This window comes from Phacochoerus africanus, chromosome 7, assembly GCF_016906955.1.
Source record: "Phacochoerus africanus isolate WHEZ1 chromosome 7, ROS_Pafr_v1, whole genome shotgun sequence".
In the NCBI taxonomy this organism is placed as follows: domain Eukaryota; kingdom Metazoa; phylum Chordata; class Mammalia; order Artiodactyla; family Suidae; genus Phacochoerus; species Phacochoerus africanus.
In genome coordinates, this window is record NC_062550.1 from 20,304,243 (window position 1) to 20,328,270 (window position 24,028).

At 50.1% G+C, this 24,028-nt stretch overlaps 1 protein-coding gene across 1 annotated transcript; it reads right to left on the reverse strand.

The window, feature by feature from the left end:
• Positions 1-3,067: 3,067 nt before the first annotated feature.
• On the reverse strand, positions 3,068-12,164 carry LOC125131662 (keratin, type II cytoskeletal 74-like). The gene is made up of 9 exons (XM_047788437.1): positions 11,634-12,164; positions 10,808-11,022; positions 10,305-10,365; positions 9,478-9,573; positions 8,834-8,998; positions 7,189-7,314; positions 5,285-5,505; positions 4,790-4,824; positions 3,068-4,263 (listed from the first exon to the last, which is right to left on the reverse strand). The coding sequence occupies exons 1-9, from the start codon at positions 12,102-12,104 to the stop codon at positions 4,058-4,060; spliced, it is 1,596 nt and encodes a 531-aa protein (XP_047644393.1). The 5' UTR covers positions 12,105-12,164; the 3' UTR covers positions 3,068-4,057.
• Positions 12,165-24,028: the final 11,864 nt, after the last annotated feature.

The following is a 24,028-nucleotide window of genomic DNA, read 5'->3' on the forward strand; positions in this document are numbered from 1 at the left end:
AGAGGTCAGAGCAGAGGGAAAGGCACAGGGAGGCGGGGCAGGAAAGAGTGAATGAGTTTCAGGAGGTAGGGCACAGACACTGTGACTGCCGTCCTCTTTTGTATCAGTGATTCATCCTCCAATTACTGAGCAAGCGCCACATACCAGAGATAGATGCCCTCAGCCAATCAAATGGAGGGAAGTTATCTCCATCATCCTACTGGCCCCCACTGCTCTCTCTGCCTATATTCAGGTTGCTATTTGCCATAGAATAGGTGGGAAAGGCTGGGAGCGAAATCCAGGGACACAGCTTCTCTGGCCTCTTTTCTGCTACCCCTCACAATTTTATTTTTTTTTATTTTGATGAAATTCACATAACATAAAAGTAACCATTATTTTAAAGTGAGAAATTCAGTGGAATTTAGTAAATTCATAACATTGTACAATCACTACCTCTATCTAGTTCCAAGCATTTTCATCACCCCAAATGGAAACCAAGTACCAGCTAGGAGGCACTCCCCATACCCTCTAGCCCAGTCCCTGCAATCACCAAACCTATATGATTTACCTATTCTGTCTTAGGTGGAAACTCTGAACAACAAACCAGCCATAAAAGTGTCATCATGAACTACAGGTCCACTTCCACCAGTACTTGCCACCACCTGAGAATATTATTGGACATTTCTGTCTGTTTAAACTTGGGCCAGGTAAAAATTAAAACTCCCACCTGGGGAGTTCCCATCGTGGCTCAATGGTTAATGAACCCAACTATTATCCATGAGGGATGAGGGTTCAATCCCTGGTCTTACTCAGTGGGTCAAGGAGCCAGCATTGCCATGAGCTGTGGTGTAGGTCGCGCAGATGTGACTCAAATCCTGAGTTGCTGTAGCTGTGGTGTAGGCTGGCGGCTCTATCTCCGATTTGACCCCTAGCCTGGGAACCTCCATATGCCATGGGCACAGCCCTAAAAAAGACAAAAGACAAAAAAATAAATAAATAAAAATAAAATAAAACTCCCACCTGGACCAGACCCCAACCAATATCCCATGACTATGTGACTCAACACACGACCCCCACCCTATAAAATTTAACTCTCTCTAAACAGCAGGGGACCTGAGTTCTTTCTCAGTGCTCCCGGCAACAATCTGGTCAATAAAACTTGCTCGGGACCTCACTGCTCTAGCTGAATGTTTTTTCTTCTCTCCTGTGTGCTAGTATTCTGGATAGTTCATATGAATGGAATCATACAATACGTGACTATTGGGGTCTGGCTACTTTCACTTAGCATAATGCTTTCCAGGTTCATCCACACTGCAGTATATACATCCTTCTTTTTTATGGCTGAATAATATTCCATTGTAAAGCATATAACACAATTTTTATCTATTCAGATACTGATGGCCATTTGGGCTGTGTCTTAGTCCTTTCAGGCTGCTCTAACAAGTACCTTAAAATAATTTTTAAAAACCCCACTAATCCTACTCATGAGGGCTCCAGCTTAGTGTAAGCCCCCCAAGGCCCCGTCTCCTCATACTGTCATCTTTAGGAGTTAGGATATTTTTTTTTCTTTTTAGAGCCACACCTTTGGCATATGGAGGTTCCCAGGCTAAGGGTACAATCGGAGCTGTAGCCGCTGGCCTACACCACAGCCATAGCAATGTCAGATCCAAGCCGTGTCTGTGTCCTACACCACAGCTCACGGCAATGCCGGATCCTTAACCCACTGAGTGAAGCCAGGGATCAAACCTGCAACCTCATGGTTCCTAGTTGGATTCGTTACCGCTGCACTACGATGGGAACTCCTAGGGGTTAGGATTTTAACACATGAATTTTGGAGAGACACCCATTCATACCCTAGCAAACTGTTTCCACTTTTGGTTGTTATGAACAGAGGTGCTATGACCAGGCACATACATGTATTTGTTTTCACTTCTTTGGGACATAGACCTAGGGTTGGAATTGCTTGATCAGATGACATTTCTATGTTTAACTTTTGGAGGAACTTCCCAACTGGTTTCCACCATGGATGAACTATTCTACATCTCCTTCAGCCACCTACACAAGTTCCGATTTCTCCACTCCTTGCCAACACTTTTTATTTTACATTATACTTTATTGCAGTCATCCTGGTTGGGGTGGAGTAGTACCACTCAATGGTTTGGATTTGCATTTCCCTGATGAGTAATCACTTTGAGGGTCTTGTCCTATGCTTCTTGGCCATTTGAATACTTTCTTTGAAGAAAGGGCCTTTAAATTCCTTTGTTCATTTATAAATTGGGTTGTTTTGTCTTTTTCTTATTGGGTTGTAACTGTTCTTTATATTAGTGGCCAGGCTGCAATAGAACTCCCATGACTCCCAGGGCACTGTTCCCAATACCCATAGTGATGACAGCAATAACATCAGAGAGAGGTATTTGGCAGAAAGGCCACCAGACTCCTGGGCTATTGTGCTTCCCAAGTTTTGTTGAATCCTGGCAGACACAGAAAAGGCCTCCTTAATGCATGAAAGGCACAGTGAAGTCAATGGAGTTGGCTGCTTGGGACCAGAGGATTTGCTCTCACAAGATCCCACCTCTGTTGCCCTGAGGACTGTAGTGGGAAGTATCTCCGGTCATACCTGTACCATGAGACTGATCAGAAAGCTGATAAGAGGGCTGAATTCTGCCTTGGAAATCCATCTGACTCCATAGCAACTTCACAAAATCTAAGACCTCCCACCTGACCCCGACCCCAACTGCAACAAGCACACAAAACCTATTGTGATGGTGTGATTTAAATTCTCTCTCCAGGAGTCTATGAGTCCATCTTTCTAGTTATTTGATTAAACTCTCCTCCTCCTCCAGGAAGCCTTCCTTGCTTAGCTTCTCCAGTCTGCTCACTTCTTCCCACTGCAGCCATGGGCTGCCCTTCCATGATTTGTACAGGTACATGGCTTTGCAAATATGTCCATTTTTCCCATCAGCCTGAATTCACTTCTAGAGCAGACTTCAGGCTCCCAAAAGGCTTGTGCATGTGTTTGGGGTGAGGCACATCATCATCGGGGGATGGGCAATTTGAGGAGATGGATGCATTGACAGGAGTGCACTTCTGACATTACCAAAAGCAGTTTATTGAATATACAGCAGAAATCCAGAGTCCTTCCCTCAAGCAAAGGAAGGACTAAGTGTTGCCATTCTCAGAAATATTTACAGCAAGAACCAGGACTTCTGGGCTGGTTGGCACCACCAGAGACAGAGTAAGCTCCCCCCACATTGACTACAGCTCCTGGCAACAGGAATTGAGAATCAGAAGCTACTGCAAGACATAACCCCAGGGAGAAGCCCAAAGGTAAACCACATACCCTCCGACAGAAAGGCAACATAAGTCCCTCATTAAAAGAAGAGTGAACTTCACATTCCCTTTATTAAAGACACAGTGACATGCCATGGAAAGCACATGGACCTGGGACGCAGCCAGGTCTGGGCTCAACTCCTGACACTGGTACTCAGTGGGTGACAGAGGCAAATTCTGCAGCCCTCCGGAGGATGAAATTTCTCATCTGACCCAAGGATGCTGCTTGCATCTGCCTTGCAGGATTGAGTGAGAATTTGAGGCAGTGGAAGTAAGGAGCCTGGCATGTAGTTGGTACTTAACATATATAAGCATCTATCACCTCCTGGTTGCATGCCCCTGTGTTCACCCTCCATGTGGCAAAGGAAGTAAAGCTCTGAACAACTGCTGACTCCACTGATGCCATCCCCCCTCACCTCCCTCCCCCCTCCCTCCTTCTCTCCCTGCTCCTCTCCTTTCTCTCTAGCAATGATCACAGCTTCCCAGGGCCAAGGAGGTAATTATAGCTTGTGACCCAAAGCTTCCTGCCAGCTGAAGGCAGCAGAGAAAACAGGAAGTCGCAAAGTCCCCACAGAACCTGGGGAAATGGGACTTTAATGGCACCAGTGGGAACCTGACAGTGAGACAAGCCACAGCGTGGCGGTCCTAGGACTCAAGGGAGGGGTTGGGTGTGGCAGACATTTCTGGATGAGGCGGCCGCAAGAGCATCTCTTCTCCCAGGTGCTGAGGTGAGTGGGGCCCTGAGGCTTTACCGGGTGGCTTTCCTGGCTGGGCCGCTAACTGGGGCACTCTTGCTTTGGGAGTCCTTGGGGTCTCCCGCTTGTGTCACTTTGGCCCTGGTCTGCCCACTTCGGATGCTGCCGGAGCTGCTGGCCACGGTGCTGGCCCCAGGGTCGCTGCTCGCCGAGGAGCCGGGGTGGTAGCCATAGCCACTTGCGCTGCTGCTGATGACAGCTGAGGAGGAAGGGCCAAGGACAGGGGAAGGAGGTCGGACGTGTCAGTCAGTCAGCCACTCCCTTCACCCCACAGCAGCCCTCAGCTGTCAAGACACACCACAAAGATGGGTCAAGACCCAGTTATAGGGCAGGCTCTGTGCGAGGCGAGGACCACCCAGGAGAGACACAGTGCCTGGCCTCCTGGAGAGTCTAGGACCACTTGACTCCCAAGTCTGTATTCTCCACCCTCCCTTAAGACGGTGATGCCCAGGAGAGAGACAGGAAGGAAATGGGGTGGCCATGACCTCGGTCACTGTTTCCCCGGGACAAAAGGCAAATAAGCTTCCTCTGAAGCCAGAGAACATGCAGTACCTGACACTACCAGAGGCTCCTGGACAGTGGGAGACAAAGAGTGGAGATGGCATCACTTTATCCTATCTAGCCAGAATCCCCATTTAGCCAGATGGGCCAGATCTAGCCCTATCTAGCCTACCTCTCCCTTCTAGCCAGAGTCCCAATCCAACCCCTCTCTCAGAAATACTCACAGATGCTCACAGAAGTGGGGTTCTCACCAGACATCCTGTAATTCAGAAAGTGAGAGAAAGATAAAGCCTCAGGGGGGTGTCTGGATTCCACTAAATCTTGATGGGTTTGCTTTTTGATGTGTTTCCTCTGAGTTCATCCTTACGCAACCCATGGGATGGTAATTATAATCCCCATTTTACAGGTGAGAAGATGGAGATGCAGAGACAGGGACCAGACAGCCGGTATACAGCAAAATGAGGGATCAAACCTGGGTCTGTCTGACTCCACTGGTTCTTTTCATGCCCCACTAGACCTCTGGTGCTTCATAGTTCGCATCTAATCTCCTTTTGCAGGGAAGCTGCAACTGGGCTCAGCGGTCCAACAGTCCCCTTCCGTGCTCATGTCGCCAGCACTGCCATCTTTCATCTTTTACCTCCCAAATGGCCCCTTGGCCCAGAAGGGAGCCCCCCAAAGCCCCTTCTCCTTGGTACTGACGTTCCCCTTCCTTCGCTCACCGGCACTCCTCGCCCTCCAGCAGCTTGCGGTAGGTGGCGATCTCCATGTCCAAGGCCAGCTTCAGGCTCATGAGCTCCTGGTACTCCCGCAGCATCCGGGCCAGCTCCTCCTTGGCCTGGTGTAGGGCACCCTCCAGTTCGTCCAGCTTGGCCCGGGCATCCTTCAGGGCATTTTCCCCCCGCTGCTCGGCGTCGGCAATGGCTGTCTCCAGGTTGGAGCACTGAAAAGTAAAGAGCAGGGAGAGCATCAGAACACAAACTAATTGTTAGATCTTGTAGGTGAGCTTCTGAACCCTCACTTTATAGATGAGGCCCAAAGTGATGGTGAGTAATATCTACAGAGCCAACACCAGCTTCTGGGTCTCCTCTATTTTCTATTGCAAATAGATATTTAAAGGCCTTGTGAAAATCTCTCGGAACGGTTGCATTTTGGGACCACAAGGAGGAACTTGGGTGCTTGCAAGCTGTCTAGCAGCTGGGGTGTGGGCCACCAATGGCTGTAGGTTCTAAGTCTGCCAGGTCCTGGAGAATCACGCTAAGAACCAGCCAGGATGCCCCCAAGGACCAGACAGCCTGCCAGAGCACCACTGTGATCCTATTCCTGCCTGCAAGACATCTCTCAGAGGGGACACCTCCTACTGGCACCAAAAGTGAGTGTCTCTGGGCTATTCCGCACTCTGAAGGGGAGGTCCGTCTAAATGCTCCCCAAGTCTGGCCTGAATGGGTAAGGAGCCTTCCCTTAGAGCAGGAGGTTAAGGGCCTGAAATTATACCCATGACCTCAGGCAGAGCCCCTGGGCTCTGATGATCATCTAGCAGCACTGTGGTGACAAGTCCTAACAGAAAAAGGACCGGTCTTCACAGAGTCTGTGAATCAGCCATACATAGAGTCAGAAAGCTGACCCCACATTCCCCACGTCACCTTGTTGTGAGCATGGTGGGGGAGCGGGAGAAGCTGGGTCTCTGCTCTTTCAGTTCAGCAAGTCTATTGCTGGCAGAGTCGAGCTGGTTCCCCAGGGGGAGGACACAGGAAGGGTTCCCTCCCCCCTTAAATCATCTCCCCACTGACATGCTGTTTAAGGTTTGCTGTTTTCAGGTAAGACAGGATCCCCCCAGATGAAAAGGCAATGGTACAGCAGCAGGGGACCCAGAACAGCTTCATCTGCTGTCATCCTCACTCAACACCAGGACCAGCCCCTGCCCTGAGGGCAGGAACTTAACATGGCCACGAAGGCACATCCGACACACCCGTCACATGAAGGGGACGTGGGGCAGGTTTGTTGCACACAGAAAAAAGTTTGAGAAAGATGGAAAAAATAAAGAATTCTCTTTTTTTTTCTTTTATGGTCACACCTGTGGCATCTAGTAGATTCCATGCTAGGGGTTGAATTGGAGCTGCAGCTGCCAGGCCTACACCACAGCCACAGCACCATGGGATCCAAGCCACGTCTGTGACCCACACCACAGCTCACAGCAGCACTGAATACTTAACTCACTGAGAGAGGCCAGGGATCAAACCCACATCCTCACAGAGACAAGCTCGGGTCCTTAATCTGTTGAGCCACAGTGGAAACTCCTGGAAACCTGAATTCTAATCCTGACTCCGTTAATAACCAGCCAAGGACCCTGGGCAAGTCCTTTTCCCTCTCCAGCCCAATTTCCTGATCTGAACTGTGAGAGTCAGATGAAATAAGCTCGGGGGCTCCTCCAGTTCTGAGCGGGGTGCCAGCTCTGAGAGCAAGGGTGCCAGACAGCATGGGGGAAGAGGGACATGGATGGACCGGGGCGGGAGGACCTCCTGAGCCAGGTGGGGCAGATCTACTCTTTGCTCGAGGATGGGCTCCAGTTTCTCCATCCCAGGGGGTGAAACTGAGCCTCAGTATTCTCTGTGGTGTTGCTGCCCACCTGCTTCTTTACATTCGCAATCTCACACCGGATCCTCTGGATGAGCCGATTCAGTTCCGATATCTCGTTCCTGGTGTGTTTGAGGTCATCTCCATGCTGGCCAGCCGCCAGCTGCAGTTCCTGAATCTGGTTTTCCAGAGATAGGATGTTGGTGATGGGACAGGACTTCCCCTCCACACACACCCCACCACCCAAGGTAGGGGAAGGGTCCTGAGCAAACACCCTGATGCTGGAGCAGGAGGTGATAGAGGGGGACCTGGTCATCCTTCCAGATGTTTGGTGCTGATTCTGACCAACGAGTCCACAAGTTTCAGAAACAGACTCACAGACATGGAGAACAGATCTGTGGTTGTCAAGGGGGAGGGGGCGGGAGTAGGAGGGACAGGGAGTTTGGGATTAGTAGATGCAAACTATTACACTGAGAATGGATAAGCAATGCTACTGTATAGCACGGGGAACTCTAATCTCTTGGGATAGAAAATGATGGAAGATAGTATAAGAAAAAGATGATGGAGGAGAATGTAAGAAAAAGAATGTAAATATATATGTATGTATAACTGGGTCACTGCTGTACAGCAGAAATTGACAGAACACTGTAAATCAACTATAAATTTTTTAATAAAATAAAAGGCAAAAATGAAAGAAAAAAAAAGACCACCTGTTTCTCTAAGCAGAACCTATTTGCTGGGCTTACCCACCATTCTCATCTTCCTGCCTAGTCTTTCCTGGGGTGGATAAAGGGAAGATGCAGTTTGCATTTATTAAGTACTTCTGAGATACAAGTGTTCCGATCCCCTCCACTGATTTAGCACCTCTGTTTAGAGGCATCTTTTAAAGGCCAGGTTCTGTTTCAGGTACTGGGGATTCAACAGTGAACAGGGTAGGTGAGGTCTCTGCTCCCATGAAACTTAGATTCTCCTGCAGCCCTTTCTTAGTGACAAGTAGAAACCCAGTGCCAGGGGCCACATGTACCCTAGGGATGCTGGGTTGTTGGCTCAGGGCTTGTAGTTCAGATTCTTCCCCTCTCCCTTGGTCAGCCCTCCAGAGAAGAGGGGATGACATAGCCATGGACATTAACCAAGGAGCCTGTGATCCTTGATGTTGGTGGAATTTAATGACCATGAAAGAAGTGCCAAAGCAGAGCAAGTGTGAAGCCCCAGAGAGAGCCCAGGTATTCAGTGACAGCCCAGAAGTGTTTCACTTAAAGGGGTAACTCCTCTCCCCTAGAAGGCTCCTAGAATCCCACTTCTTCCTCTTGGAAGTCATCCCATGATGATCAGAAGAAAGCTCAAGGCATCCTCTTCACTCCCTGCTCCTCTCCAGGTCCCAATATCTACTCTCCCCCATATTTGCTACTCTCCTTCTGCCTCATGGTGACCTAGCCAATCCCTGTTTTATCACAGGAACACCTCATTTCCTCCTCCATCAGAGGATTACCTGTCTCTCTCTGTTGGAGAGACCAGTTTTCTGATTTATCTTTGATCATAGTCTCTGCCAAGAATTCTCTTTGAGTAGAATGTCACTAAAACATTGGTTATAACCCTTCTTTCCATCAACACATATCCTAAGGAATCTCTCACATTCACTGGTGGAGAATTCCCGGACGGGAGGGCTGGTGGAGGACAGAGACCCACCCAGGGCTCACCTTGCTCTGATACAGCGCCTCAGCCTCGGCCTTGCTCTTCAGGGCAATGTCCTCATACTGGGCGCGGACCTCAGCGATGATGCTGTCCAGGTCCAGGTCCCGGTTGTTGTCCATGGACAGGATGACGGAGGTCTCGCTGGCATGAGTTTGGATCTGGGCTATCTCCTGAGTTGGGAGGTGAGGACAGAATCAGTGTTCCCCATCTCCCTCCCCTGCCCAACAGTCTTCTGGGCCTCTGGTCCCTCGCAGAATGGGCCAAAGTAGAGGGAAGAAGTGCCTGCTGAAGATCTGCCTGTTGGAGCTGAGGAAGAGGTTCGCATGGCAGGATGCACCCCACGGGGGCAGCAGGTCATGGGAGGCATTTCCTACAGGTGACAGGATCAAGAATCTGTGCTTTAGTAGAACCTCATGGAGTCATTTTTACCTGCCTGCAGACAAGGTCATTATCATGGACCCAGTGAGATTGTCTCCTGTGTGTATTAATTCTGGGGACCAGGAACCTACACTTTCATGGTCTCCTAGTCCATCAAAACATCCTTCATCTGTTCATCCTAAATCCCTCCTATTAATATCTCCCTGGAAGAGCCAGGTGAAGCCCTCAGCTGGAAAGAAGTGCAGTTGGGGAGAGGGAGGAGTGTCCTCACCGCATTATACAGGCACTTAAGGAACTTGATATCTTTGTCCAGAGAGTCCACTTTGGCCTGGAGCTCCACCTTGACCGTGTAGGCTGCATCTGCATCCTGCCAAGAGGCACCCAGAGCCATTAGTCAATACAACCTTCATCCCATCACTTGTCCCTGATTCCAAAGCCATCTGATTTCCTTTTTTTGTCCACCGAGGGAAGCATATTGATGAATAAAAATCCCTCACTATTGCTTTTCTCTCAGATTCACTGCATCTTTGGGAGTAGGGAAGGGAGATGGGGGCCTGCTCATCCTCTGCTACACCTGGAGGAAACAAAGCCCAGAGAGGTGGAGTCCATTTCCTCAAGTCACACAGGAGGACCAAGCTGAACCAGAGCGTCCCAATTTCCAGATCAGAATTCTCTTCAGTCTGTCTGTCCATTGATTGGGTGGGAGGCCCGCCTCTCCAATTTGCCAGAGGCCACAATGTGACTCCATCCCTATTCAGGCACCAACTGCTCTCCAGAAGGCTGGGGCTGCAGTCCTGAGTAGACTGGGCTACAAAGCGGGTGTGAGAGAAACCAGAATCCATAGGCTCTTCTCTCCCTCACTTTCTTTTCTTTTCCTTTCTTTTCCTTTCTTTTCCTTTATTTCATTTTATGGTCATACACATAGCACATGGAAGTTCCCAGGTGAAGAACTGAATCTGAGCCACAGCTGTGACAATGCCAGATCTTTTAACCCACTGCACCAAGTCAAGGATCAAACCTGCACCACTGCAGCAACCTGAGCTGCTTCTATCAGATTCTGAACCCACCGCGCCGAGATAGGAACGCCCTCTCCCTCACCTTCTTGAGCACCACAAACTCGTTCTCAGCTGCTGTGCGCCGATTAATCTCCACCTCATACCTGGGGACATAGGAAGAAGAGATCAGAGGCCTCAAGGCTCTCAGCCAAGGACCTCTTCCTCCAACTGGCCAGGTAAGTGCTCAGGATGCAGAGTGCCCACAGGATCTCCTGGAGGTGAACACTGCAGGGGCTGCTGGCGGCAGTTCTATGTCCCTGAGTTGCCGCATTTACTTTCCACCCTCTGGATCCTAGGAAAACATCCAGGTGCCCCAAACCAGCCACCAAACCAATCAGTGGATCAATAAGCATTAGGAACTCCTTCCTATCGTGCAGGCAGGAAGTTCTCACCAAACAGAGAAGTCCATCCCCCACAACCAGAGGAGAGGTATGAGCCCTTGACCTTGGTGCTTGCTCTCCGAACTCCTAAAAAAGTGGCACAGATATTGGGTGAGCCCAGGAGCCTCTGGAAACAAGATCCATGACCTTGGCTGGGCTCACTCACCTCTTCTTGTAGTCCTCCACCAGGTCCTGCATGCTTTTCAGCTCCGAGTCCAGCCTCATCCTGTCCCCAGACAGAGCCTCCAGCTGCTTCTGCAGGGTGCTGATGTAGCCCTCAAGGATGGGCTCCAGGTTTTTCTTACAGTTGTCCAGGTCCAGCTGCTGCAGCAGCTGCCATTTGGTCTCCAGCACCTGGTTCTGCTGCTCCAGGAACCTCACCTGAAACCATAATGGATGCTCTCGTGTCTGGATGAGCACTATTGACTCCCCAGGTTACATAAACTTTTCTAAAGTCATTTGGCTCCAGTCCTGACTCTCCACTCTTGGAATTCCATGCAAACTAGACTCTTTACAAGTGCTCATTCCATAGCCTTTTGGACAAAACCCATCACTGAAAACTCACCAAAGAAGGAGAGTCTATAGCATTTTTCTGTTGCCAGACCCAGTTCTCAGGAGCTGCCCTTTCTCTGTCTCAGCTATGTGTTTCTTTTGTACCAGAAGCCCTTCCCTCCAAATAGTGCTGATTCTATCAATTCTTCATCTTCTTTAAAGAGCTGAAGATACATCTAGCTGTCCTCCAGAATCCCATCACTTCTTTCTCAAGGTAGGGCCACTCTTTACCCAATTTCCCACCCTTCTCTGTAAAATCTCCCAAGGAAGCAATACATTCCTTTAACCCTCCACACTACCCAGCTCACAGGTTTCTTCTCCCTGCTATGACATCCTGCTGTCCAGCAGCATGCCTTCCATCCACAAAGCCCCATGCACACCCAGGCAGCAAGGAATCCCTCACATCTCACTGGACTGTCTCATCCTCCTGGGGGACCCACCTTGTCGATGAAGGAGGCAAACTTGTTGTTCAGTGCCTTGATCTGCTCCCACTCCTGGGTGCGCACCTTCTGGATCTCGGGGTCCAGCTCCACATTGAGGGGGGCCAGGAGGCTCTTGTTGACAGTGACCTGGTGGATGCCCCCAGGTGGGCACATGGATGGGCACATGGGCCCTAGGGCCATGCTGCCAAACATGCTGCCAGCAAAGCCACTGGCCCGGCCCCCTCCATACCCAGAGCCAAGCCCAAAGCTGTGACCTCCAGTCCAAACACTGCTGCTGGCCACGTTGAGGCACACACACTGATTCCTTCCAAGGGTGTGGAGGCTTCGGCTGCCAAATCCAGCCCCAGCTCCTTTGCCAGCTGCACGGTAAGAAGCTGCACTACCCAATGCCTTCCTCAGCACCACTGCCGAGTGCCCACTGAAGCCACCCTTGTCACCACCAGACTTGATGTTCAGTTGCCGGCTCATGGTGGCAAAGATGGAGTTGACAGAGCTAGAGGAAAGTAGTCACCAATGGATGGAGAGCACTCGACGAGGCACAGGAGTGCTGCCTCCTTTTATCCTGTCCATCCCTTGTCACCGGAAATGGGTGTCTCTCCACTATCTCCTTTCTTCTTGCCGAAGGGCCCCAGGCCATGGGGGATTTGTAGAACAGAGATCTCCAAGCCCTTTGCAGCAACAAAGTGCTTCTGATAGCGAGTGGAATATGCTGCCCTAGCAGACCGGAGTGGTCTAATCAGGCGTTAATCTGTGCTCCTAATTAGGGACCTGGAGCGTTATCCCCTTCAGAGATCTCCTAACTTTATTTTTCTAGGGCTGCCTCTTTCTTGCTTATCTCTCAGCAGGGAGCAGGTGAAATGCCCCATTTTGTCCAGAGAAGGCTCATCGGAAAGCCCCAGGCTTCCTCCCCAGAGAATCCATCTCCTATTATCTGGTCTCCTCAAGGAGCTGGGGTGATGGCATCAGGGAAGAGGAAACTCAGAAAGGACCTGATGGGTGTCCTCAAAGATCTACAGACGGGAAGGAAATTCCAGGGCTCATTCTCTGGGTCGCTATGAGGACCAGAGCTCTCTAGCAATGGGCTGAGGAAGGAGTGGAAATGACAACTTTGAGTCTGCATGCTCTCCAGCAGAGGACTCTCTGGAGCTCTCTGTACCAGGCAGGGACTGGGTGATGGTCACCTAGACATTGCCTTTTCAACAGAGAGAAACTTTTCAGGCAGCCAGCAGTCTCTGTAGCTTTTTTTTTTTTTTTCTCCTGGACAAAGTGATCTGCCCATGTGAGGTCAGGCCGTGAGCAGCCTCAGGAGCTGGGAAACTGACTCCCGTGGGGAGAATGCCTCCTGCAGAGCTCCCTTGGGAAACACTTCAAGCCCAGTGACCAAGGTTGGGTGATACCCACCCTTTATAGCTCAGGGAGTCCTTGGGGGGGGGGCGGCGGTGATATTTTGAAAATTATTTCAAAAACGGGCATCTGGTAGCTCCGACCCTGACCACTTTTAGTAGCTAAATTTGGGAGCCTTGACCCATTTGGATTGGCCAATGTTAGTGGACAACAGTTTTGGTGCTGGAGAGGGGGGCGAGGGAGGGCCATGAGCTGGGCAGGGAGGCTGAGCCTAGGCCTGGAAGGCTTTCCTATCACGGTGTTCCCTGCATAGCCCCCGAGGCAGCAGTGGAAGCTTCTCCAGGATCCCCATCTCCCAGCCTTCCTGCCAGGTCCTAGCACGAAGTCATGGGAGGGTGCAATTGTGGTTTTCTAAGCCAGATTGCAAATGTTATTGAATGAATGTCAACAAATGATGTAAACCCCTTGGCCGGGGGTGACGAATATCTGGTCCTAGCCCCCAAGGAGCCTGGAAGACCAGAGAGAGGAATCTACACAAAGAACTTAACCCTAGGACAAAGCTCAGGAAAAAAACAAAGGATCAGAGGCATGCTAGGGAGGAGGAGCTAATTTTCATTGGAGTTCTTGGGGCCTGCAGAAGGTCAGCTTATACCCCCAATGGCGCTCTTGGTAGGGCTGGTGGGGCTAGATGCTGCCAGACATGGAGGCGGGGTGCTTGAAGTATCACTTGCAGTAATGGTAGCAATGGTGGCAGCAATGTTGATTGCCCACATCACGTGAGCAGGCATCGTGCCAAGTACTGTAAGGATTTCTTTCTTTCTCTTTTGAAGTCTCTAATTTCTTTAAATTTTATTGATGTGTAGTTGATTTACAATGTTGTATTAATTTCTGCTGTACAGCAAAGTGATTCAGTTATATGTATATATACACATCAATTCTTTTTCAGATTCTTTTCCCATATAGGTTATTGTAGAATATTGAGCAGCCTTCCCTGTGCTTATACCTTCACGTTACTAACTTCACTTTGTAGTTAAAGAACCTGAGGCTTAGGGACTTTGAGGAGCTTGCCCAAGTTCACTCAGCTAGCAAGTCAGCACTGAGAATTTCTGTGTGTCTGGCTTCAAAGTCCACATTCCGCACCATCACCATGCCATGACGTGATGGAGGTGAGAGCTGGAGCCATAGACACAAAGACTTTCTGATGTGGGAGTCATATGTGGCAGCCGTAGGTCTGACTCCCTCGTACTTGAGTTTCTCTGTGTTGTTGAGACAATCTGATGACAAGAGGAGAAAGGAAGGTTGTCCCTGAATGAGGCGGGGTGAGGGGGCTTAGGTAAGGTAGCTGCTCTAGATGAGGCATCACTCTGGGGCTTAGACAGAAAGCCAGCCAAAGTTGGGATGGGTAGAGGGAGGAAAAGACTCATGTCCACCCAGGGCTATTTTATTCTAGAATCCTCAGTAGCTGGGCCTTCACTGAGGGGCTCCAAAAGGTAAATTAACATGTTTCTGGGGCTCTGAGGCTCCTGGGCCAAGTCTGCCCCTCTGCTGCATGGCTAAGTGTGAGCTCCAATCTGCTAAGTGAGCTGGACCTCTTACCAGGAAACTCAACACAAGAGCATTTACAGGAAAGGAAGAAGGCTGGATCTTCAAGGCTGGAGAAGACTTAGAGTAAATAAAGAACAGAGTTTCAGGTGCCTGGGGAAAGGCTGCAGAATGAACTGAGCCCATCTGTGCTCGGAAGTGCCAGGCTGGGGAGAGCCGGGTCCAGGGCTAGGGGTTCCGGTGCCCTTCGTATTCATTCCACAAGCACTCAGTGCATGCCTCCGTGAGCCTGGCCCTGTCTTGGGGGCTGGTCAGTAAGAGTCTAGGGATGATGATGATGGTGTTGGCTGTGGTGTTGATGGTGGTTGTGACACAGAAGGAAGAGGAGGAGGCACAGGGAGTTCCCTTATGACAGAGTTGTGACCATGGCCAAACACAGGCGCCCCTCCTAGGAAATGTAATTGCAGGAAATTGCCTTTGGCCAGCACGGTAGGATCTCTGACAGTTCCAATCATCACATTGCTGGCTACCTTTTAATTAGTCATCACACTTCGCACCCCAGTCTTTGAGTTCACTGGCCAAAATGAGTGTCCCAAGGCCTGAAGAGATTGGCTCATTCAATAAGTAGAAAACTGAGCACCCCTGTGTGACTTGCTCTATGTTAGACATCCAGAGAGAAACCTCTAAGACACTCACCTGCCTTCTAAGAAATTGACAATGAACAGGAGACAAAATATAAGCACGTGAAAGTTGTCTTGCCATTGTTATTGCTATAGTTTAACTCCACATTTTAAAATAAGTGACTAGGACACGCTGTTACATTGGGTTTTCTGAAGTGGGGGTTGGGAAGGGGAAGGTGGGCCAGAGTGGACAGATGCATCCCCCAGACAAGTGAATAGCCCAGGTGGGCCATGGGGGAAGGTTGGACTTGGTGGGACTTGGGGAGCACAGGACGATGGGAGAAAGATGATGGAACAGGCCAAGACAGTTCCCTAATCCCTGAAGAAAGTGTGAATCATGTGAGGGTCTTCAGGGGAAGCAACTTCACAAAGCTTGTGCTTTGGGTTCAAGAACAGGCTCTGTCTTGCATGAGGAGAACTTTGGAGGAGGAGGGGACCCCAGGATTCCTGAGGGGCATGAGCCCATGTGCACCGAGTTCTCCCACCATCTTGGCTAAGGGTCTTCCTGGAGGTTAAGAATCCTGCTCTAGGAGTTCCCAGTTGTGGCGCAGCAGAAACAAATGCAACTCATATCCATGAGGATGCGAGTTTGATCCCTCGTCTCGCTCAGTGGGTCAAGGATCCAGCATTGCTGTGAGCTGTGGTGTAGGCCAACAGCTGTTGCTCCAATTCCATGCCCTAGCCCAGGAACATCCATATGCCACAGGAGTGGCCCTAAAAAGCAAAAATTAATTAATTAATTGATTTTTAAAAATAAAAACTAGAAAAAAAGAAGAGTCCCGCTCTACAGAGAATACCACACTGGAGGTAAATAGAAAGCAGTGTCGTGAATAATCCCAAATGAACATAACCAAGGCACATCTGCTTGGTTTGAGAATGGATAGCAAAGCCTCTTTTTTCTCTTGTCCATTGGCCTTTTGACTATTCCCAGTCACACTGAAGGGAGCCAGCATTCTGTACACAGTAATTAAGGGAGAGAAGAGGTAGCTTGAAGCTTGAAGGATTCTTGAAGGAAGCTTGAAGGGTAATGAGACTTGGGGGCAAACCACAGCCCCCTAGAATGCAAAGGACCTGAAACTGAGTTCTCTCATTTGAAAATGAGCTCCGTGCAGAAACCTGATACTCTCGGCCTGTCTGAACCAGTTTGAAAGGAGCCTGCTTTTCCACCCTCATTCAGAGTTAGTTAGCTCAAGCAAAAGAGTTTATCTGCTTTCCTTCCTCTCTCTCCACACCCCCTCCCAACACTCTTCATCTTCCTGACATGAGCTTCCCTGAGTCCTAGAGTATCAAGCCCAACAGCAGATGAGAGAGGCACCTGCAAGCTTGGGCCCAGCTCACTGTTGCAATCTGGGGCCCTAGATACAGGGCTGGGGGCACGGAGAGGGGAGAGTATGTACAGGGAGTAAAACAGAAAGTTCTGTGTTTGTGAAATGGGAAAGGAGCAACTCTGGGCACAGTAGATGAGGGTAAACACCCCAGGCGAAGTGACTGGAGCAGCTAAGGACCATTTTGTAGGGGTACCTACTGTCCAGGTTTGCCCAGGATTGGGAGGTTTTCTAAGCAGGATATGGGACTTACATGATGCTACAACCTGAACGGTTCTGGAAAATCTGGACCGTTGATCATCTTACCATCACCCACCATGTTGCAGAGTAGAGAGTACCAAGCTCTCCAGTAGTTGGCGGGCATCACTGAAGTTATATCTCTCCAAGTCTGTGAAACTTCAATGCTCAACCAATTCCTTTCTCTCCATCCCTCCTGGTCCCTGGCCCCCCACCCCCAACACACATGTATTAGCATGAATTCCTCAGCTTATTAAGAAGACAGGTAGATGGTTGCTGTCAATTTCAATTCCATTCCATTCTCATTGATCAAGTCCTGCTATGTGATAAGGCGCTGTATTGAGCAAAAACACAGATAGGCATTCAGCATGGTCAAAATTCCCACTTCTTGATGCCACTTTAGTGTAGAAGGCTAAAGTTCTCTGATGTTTGTGTCGTGACCCTTTATTTATCCACACTTAGCGGAGGATGTTCAGTGACCTGAACCCTGGCACTGGTTCCCTTAACACCCCTGGTCTCGAGGAACCTTCGACGAACCCTCGGCGGCCTCTCACCGCAAACACCATTTCTGAGTCTGGGGCCTTCCCCATGCCCTCCCTTCAACATCTGCATCTCCTTCCCTCTCTCTGCTGTGGTCCTACTCAGGCGGGCCATGCCCAGCCTTCCCTCTTCAAGACAGAAATATCAGAGAACTTTAGCCAAGTGGTTGTGGGTCCTCTGTGCCAGTTGGGAAAAGCCGTCTCTTCTTCTGCGCAGATGCAGCCTTTCTCTGGGCTGCAGAGCTGGATTTCAGCCCCCACTCACCCCCACTCTGAGCCCTAGCACTGAACACGACCCACACAGCCCTCAAGGAAGCCCTGGGTGCCTGCCTGAATATCAAGGACAAACTCATGTTATGCAGGTGAGTTGGTGCCACTGGCCAGGTCCTTCCCTGCTCCTGTGGGGAATGGGGTCAGGGTCTCCTGGCTCCCCCCTGAGCTCTCACCCATTGCTCCAGGCCTGATCTCTGTCTTCCTGTCCCCTGGGTCTTTTCCTCTCTGAGGCCCTGGAGGAAAGTAGTGGTCTCCTGCCTCCCACCTCTGGCTCCTCTGGGTTCTGTTTCCTGAGAAGCCTCCCCCACCCCCACCCCAGTCCTCTTCCCTCTGGTTCAGGGATCTGTGGACTAGCTTTCACAAAGATTCCTGGCCTGGGTACCTTTGCCTTCAGCACCAGCACCTGTTGGATGTGCCTCCCTAAGCTCCTCGTTCTTTTTTTTTTTTTCTTCCTTTTCTCTTCTTTTTTTTTAATGACTGCATCTGCAACCTGCAGCAATGTATGGAAGTTTCCCAGTCAGGAGTTGAATGGGAGCCGCAGCTGCCGATCTATGCCACAGCCACGGCAACGCCACATCCAAGCCTGCAACCTATATATCACAGCTCCCTGCAACGCTGGATGCTTAGTCCACTGAGCAAGGCCAGGGATTGAACCCTCCTTCTCATGGACACTGCATCAGGTCCTTATCCACTGAGCCACAGCAGGAACTCCAGCCCCTCATTCTAAATTCTTTCTTCCTCCTCCTACTCTGGCTCCTAAAGCTTTTATGACTGGACAGATCCCTTAGCCCTTCAAGCACTCTAGTTCTCTCTCTCCTCTTTTTAAAAAGAAAAGCCCTCTGGACTCTTTACAACTCCACCCCCAGCCCCTGCCTAGTCATCACTGGTGCTCCCCGCAGCTCCAATGCACAGAGGTATGTGGAGACAAGGGCTGTCTTGCTCTGGGAAGGACACATTCGCTTCCATTTGCTCTTTTCAAAACACCTCCGGGCCCCAACTCCTCTCTTATTTCATCTATCTCCTCACTTCAGACCCCCCCACACACACACCCTCAGCCGTCTCTGGAAGAAGCTTGCAAGGTATTTTCTGACCCCCGGACTCCTTTATCGCATGAATCCTTTTTTGGAAAGAGAGCGGGGAGACTGGGGGTAATGCCTTAATCTTTTGATCGTGGCTGTGAAGTCTGATGCCTGATCCGCCTCTTCCTTTGCCCATTTCCAAAGCAATCAAGCAGACTGAGAGGCAGGCTGTAATTAAGCCAGTCATCGCTAATGACAAGCCCTCTATCTTCCATCGGAGCATCGCACACCCTGGTCCAAACAGGAGGGTGTGGCCTGCCCCACCCCTCCCCCACCCTGTCCCCTGGGGAGAAGCCAGAGTGATGGGCTGGGGCTTCCGGGCACCTACTTCAGGTGGCGGAAGGAATGGCCATCCCCCATGCCCTGTCATGTTCTGAACCCCGGGGGTCTTAGGGACAGGAGTTAGGGGAGTGACAAGAAAAGGGGAGGAACACCCAGGCAGTGTTTAGGGCAGAAGTGCTAAGAGGCCTGGATGACCACAGGCAAGGCAGGGACCAGGAGGGAAAAAAAAATCTAGAAGTAGGATGTGCAGAAAGACATATAAGAAATACTCCAGTGTTTTACAAAAAGGGAGTTTGAAGAGACTGGGTGGTGGGGAGAGAGGGGTTGGTCCTGAGAGGAGGAGCCAAAGCATAGGGAGGGAGGAGGAGGAGGCCTGAGGCTGGAGGCAGGGGCTTGGCCAGACCCCTCTGCTTATCCTTGTGTCCTCAGAAGGCTTTCCTTCCAGCACCAGCCAGGAAGAAAGGCTAAGCTAGCTACTGGCTTCAGGGAAGCTCCTCACTGCTGTGCAGAGGGGCCTAAGCACCACCCCCAGGCTGCAAGCCCTCCACCGACTTAGGGGCTCAGGCAGGTAGGGGCTGAGCTGTCACCCGACACTGGCACCTGAGGCTGGGGTCCTCCATCTGGGGCTGAGACCACAACCCAGCCCTTTCAAAGAGTTCTGTCCACTTCCCCTTGTAGAGAAGGAGGCCTCGAGACCAAGTCCCCATGTCCCCCATGTCACAGGCCCCGCACTGAATTAAGGGGGATGTTATGTCTGGGCTACAAGGTATGACACTCAGCTATGGGTTCAGGAGGCTGGTTGTGAAAAGAGCTGCAGGTCAGAGAGTGGGGGAGAGTGACGGCCACCAGGATGCAAGGCGTCTGCCGTGTGAGTCAGTGAGCACAGGGGACCAGGGCACCCGGGCTCCTAGACAGGGGGAGGGAACAGAGGGGCAGCGTGGGGAAAGGGTCAGGGGCTGCATTTCCTAACAGAGAGCCAAGGAGAAGGCTGTGAGGGACCAGCAGCCATGGGAGAGAACCTTCTGGAAATGGATGTAGGGTGGGAGGGCCAAGGAAAAGGAGGAAGAGCTGCCAGACTGGGATCAGAATCGAGCTAGGAGCTAGCCTGACTGTCATGCCTCAGGTGTAGACAGGAGTGATCATTGGTTGAGGGCTTGCTGAGTACCTTTAAATTCATTTCATCCTCACACTAGTCCTGCAAGATAAATAATCTCATTTCCCACCTTCCCAGGGAAACTGAGATGCCCAAGTCATAATTATAAGTGGCAAAAGAAACAAATTCTCAACTGGCCGACTGCAAAAGTGTGTGTCCAGTGAATGGGTGACTTCCTTACACAAAGGTCCCCTCTAGCCTGGATCTGCCAAGCTGTGGTTCTTTCAAGTCTGCTGGGCTGGGAGCAGCTTGAATCTGGAACTTGGTACTGCATCTGGAGTTCCAGCAGGAAGGATCTGGACTCCCTGAGAGCTCCCCTGGGGATGGATGGATTGGCAGTAAGAAGGAGAGGTTCAGGTGGTAAGCCCCTAAGGGGGACCAAATCTACACTGGCTGTATGTGGATGCATGCCAAGGGTTGGGGGGATGGATGGAGCGATGGAAATTGGTCTTCAGAAGAGAGACCCATCTCTGCTGGTCCATGAAGCACTTGCCAAATGTGAGTATCAGGGCTGAGGGATGGTCCCAAGGTGGCAAAAGTGGTGGAGGCTCTGGACGGGAATTTGGAGGCAGCTGGCAAAGGGCAGCTTAAACCTCAGAACAGCTGCCAAGTGTAACCTTAAGGGTCCTTAAGACACTTCCAGTCTCCAACAAGTCATGTCCCTTTCACCTTCCCCGGAAGCCTTCCCAGATTATTTGTGTTCAGCTCTGATGCCTTCCTTCCTCTGTAGCCCATTGGCTGTGTCTTGCCAGTGCCTATATGCCTGGATCATCTGCTGCATGAGAGAGAGTGCGCTTGTCCCCCCTTGCAGCCAGGACAAGAGCTTGCTTGCACCCAGTGCAGGGACAGTATTGTCGAGGGCGAGGGCTCTCACTCCGAGGACCTCTGGATCAGCACTAATATTCTCAGGTGCCTGTCAAGGAAGAACCCTCCGAAGGTCCGAATTTATATAAACTAAGGTGAGGAGTTTTAGGCAGTGGCAACACCATCACCACCACACACAACCCTCTATCCTGAGAGGAGAGGGAGGGGAGACAGAAGCCAGAGCCTGGGCAACACGGAGGCTGGGGCCAGCCTGGGCACGCCAGGGAGCCAAACAGCATCTCCTCCAGCTGGCAGCTCCACGGGCGCACACAGAGTTTGTCCAGGATCTTCCCACACCCTCTCCCTTTTAGGGAAGGGTTTCCTCCAAAGGCACAGGAATGGAAGGTGCAATACCTGGAGCTGATGCCAGAGGGCACTGTAGGCACAAAATACAGGCACCAAGGAGTTACTCTTTCAGCCTGGAAGTCAGCCCTTGGTGATTGAATGGGAACAAAGGCGTATCAGTGAAGAGACTCAATGACCACCCTGACTCCGCACTTAGCCCATCTGAGCCAAGTCTCTGGACACAGTCTTGCAGCAGAGTGACTTCTCATAAACCAGTGCACAGCTGGAAAACACTAAAGGCCCCATGAACATGCATTAATAGAAATTATTAGAATAACAACTAATATCTCTTGGCTGCAAACGGTACTTCAGGCACTGTATTACTTCCATGATCTCTGTTCATATTTTCAACTCTCCTCCACGGTGAGAACTTTCACAGGTAAGGAGGCATCGTGCCTGGGAACACAGAGTCTGCCATTTACAGTGTGACGTTGTGTGGGTTATTTCACCTCTCTGAGCCTCCACATCCTCATGAGTGAGATTTGCATTATTATAATCATATCTTGTAACAGCAGTACCTATCGGGTTGTTAGGAGAATTCATCATCGCCAGACATAAAGCCCAGAGAACAGTACCTGGCATATAGAAACACTCGGTAAAGGCCAGTTTGTACTGATCCTATTTTGCAAGAGCAGAATCTTGTATCTGGTCGCAACTAGCTTTTAGAAGAGCCAGACTTTGAAGCCAGACATGTGACACTCAGCCAGGACGCTAGACCTAGGCAGGCATGTGCCTGACACAGCCCTAGCTTACGCCTGCTGTCTGCAAATCCAGTTTAGCATATGTTCAGAATTAAAGTGTCCCAGCTTGCTTGATAAATTATATAAACTGCATACATACAGATATATGCAAAATATGAATTTATTAACACAAATGTGTTTCAGCATTTGCATGCTAATTCATCAGGACACATGTCTGTTCCATGTGCTCTTTCTCCCCCGCGAAGGTGGCTGACACTAAGCCATGCATTCATGTGGCAAACATTATACTGAGTGCTGACCGTGAGCCAGACTGGCAGCCCTGGAAAAGAACATGGGCTGTGAGGGGTTGGGGGGAGAGGAAAGACAATACATAGCTAACACAACACCAGGAAAATAAAGCACCACGTGTAATATGGGTTCAGGAAGAGTGCTGCGGCTGTAAAGGCCCCCGGTCCCCACCCTGCTGCTCACCAGCAATGTGAACATGGGCAGAGCACTCAGCCATCCGGGCCTCCATTTGCTCACCTATAAAGTGGGGGGATGGGGAAGTTGTTGGGCCACCAGCTCTAATGTTCCTTCTCATTTAATGCGTGATGACTTGATGGAGTCCACCCAGAGGGATGAGAACACACATGCCCATGAAAGGTGGCATTTCAGCCAGGCCATGAAGGATGAACATGCTTCCAGGAAATGGGGCATGGACACCTAGGATTGAAAGGCCAAGGTCCTGAGGTGTGAAGAGTCCAGGCCTGTGGGGAAAAAGACTGGAGTGTGAGACTAGGGAATGATAGGGCAGAGAGGGGGTCACGGGCCCCTTGAATGTCACCCTTAAATGAGGTTCATCCTTGGAAAATGGCCTCGCCCTGAAGCCTCTGCTCTCAGTACCTTGCTCAAGGCAACCATGCTATCAGCTTCTGGGAAAACAAACACTCTTACAGAAACACACACTTGCTTCAAAGAGCACCCTTCTTGATGTGGTACATATATACAACGGAATATTACTCAGCCATTAAAAAGAAGGAAATAATGCCATTTGCAGCAACATAGATGGACCTAAAGATTATCATACTAAGTGAAGTAGGTCAGAAAGAGAAAGACAAATACCATTTGATATCATTTATGTGGAATCTAAAATACGACACAAGAATTCCCATCGTGGCTCAGTGGTAATGAACCCAACTAGTAACCATAAGGATGCAGGTTCCATCCCATCTACTGCAGGTCTCACTCAGTAGGTTAAGGATCTAGCATTGCTGTGAGCTGAGGTGTAAGGCAGACATGGCTTGGATCTGGTATTGCTGTGCCTGTGGCTATGGCTGGCTGCTATAGTTCCAATTCAATCCCTAGCCTGGGAACTTACATATGCCACAGGTGTGGTGCTAAAAAGACAAAAAAAAAAAAAAGACACATCTCAACATACCTAGGAAACAAAAACAGACTCACAGACAGAGGGAACAGATTTGTGATCACCAAACGGAGGGGGGCGGGAGAGGGAATGATTGGGAGTTTGGGGTTAGCAGAGGCAACTATTATATAGAGAGAATGGATAAACATCAAGGCCCTAGCATATAGAACAGGAAATTATATTCAGAATCCTGTGATAAGCCACGTTGGAAAAGAATATGAAAAATTATATATATATGCATGTATATATATAACTGAGTCACTCCACTATACAGCAGAAAGTAACACATTGTAAATCAACTATACTTCAATAAATTTTTTACTTTTTAAAGAGAGCACCCTTCCTACTTCGTTTAATATTTCCTCACAGAAGTCATTACTAGCTGACAGCATATCCTGTGTGTCTTTGTTAGTCGCTTATTGTTATTCTCCCCACAGACTGGGAGCAGAGTCTGGGGACAGACTCTGTGTGCCCATTGGTTGACTCCGGCACTCCCAGGGCCTGACAACGCCTGACTCCCCAAAGCCTGGTCCAGAGAGCCTCTGCTATGTAGACATAGTAGACACAGATGCATCCATAAGCAGGTGGACATGCAGGCCTCAAATTTTAGGGTGGAAAAGAAT

Coding starts and splice junctions, on each gene's coding strand:
- LOC125131662 (XM_047788437.1), bottom strand. CDS start 12,104: ATGAGCCGGCAACTGAACATCAAGTCTGGTGGTGACAAGGGTGGCTTC. Junction 10,366..10,807: donor GTGGAGGACTACAAGAAGAG/GTGAGTGAGCCC, acceptor CTATGTCCCCAG/GTATGAGGTGGAGATTAATC. Junction 9,574..10,304: donor AGTTTGTGGTGCTCAAGAAG/GTGAGGGAGAGG, acceptor GCCTCTTGGCAG/GATGCAGATGCAGCCTACAC.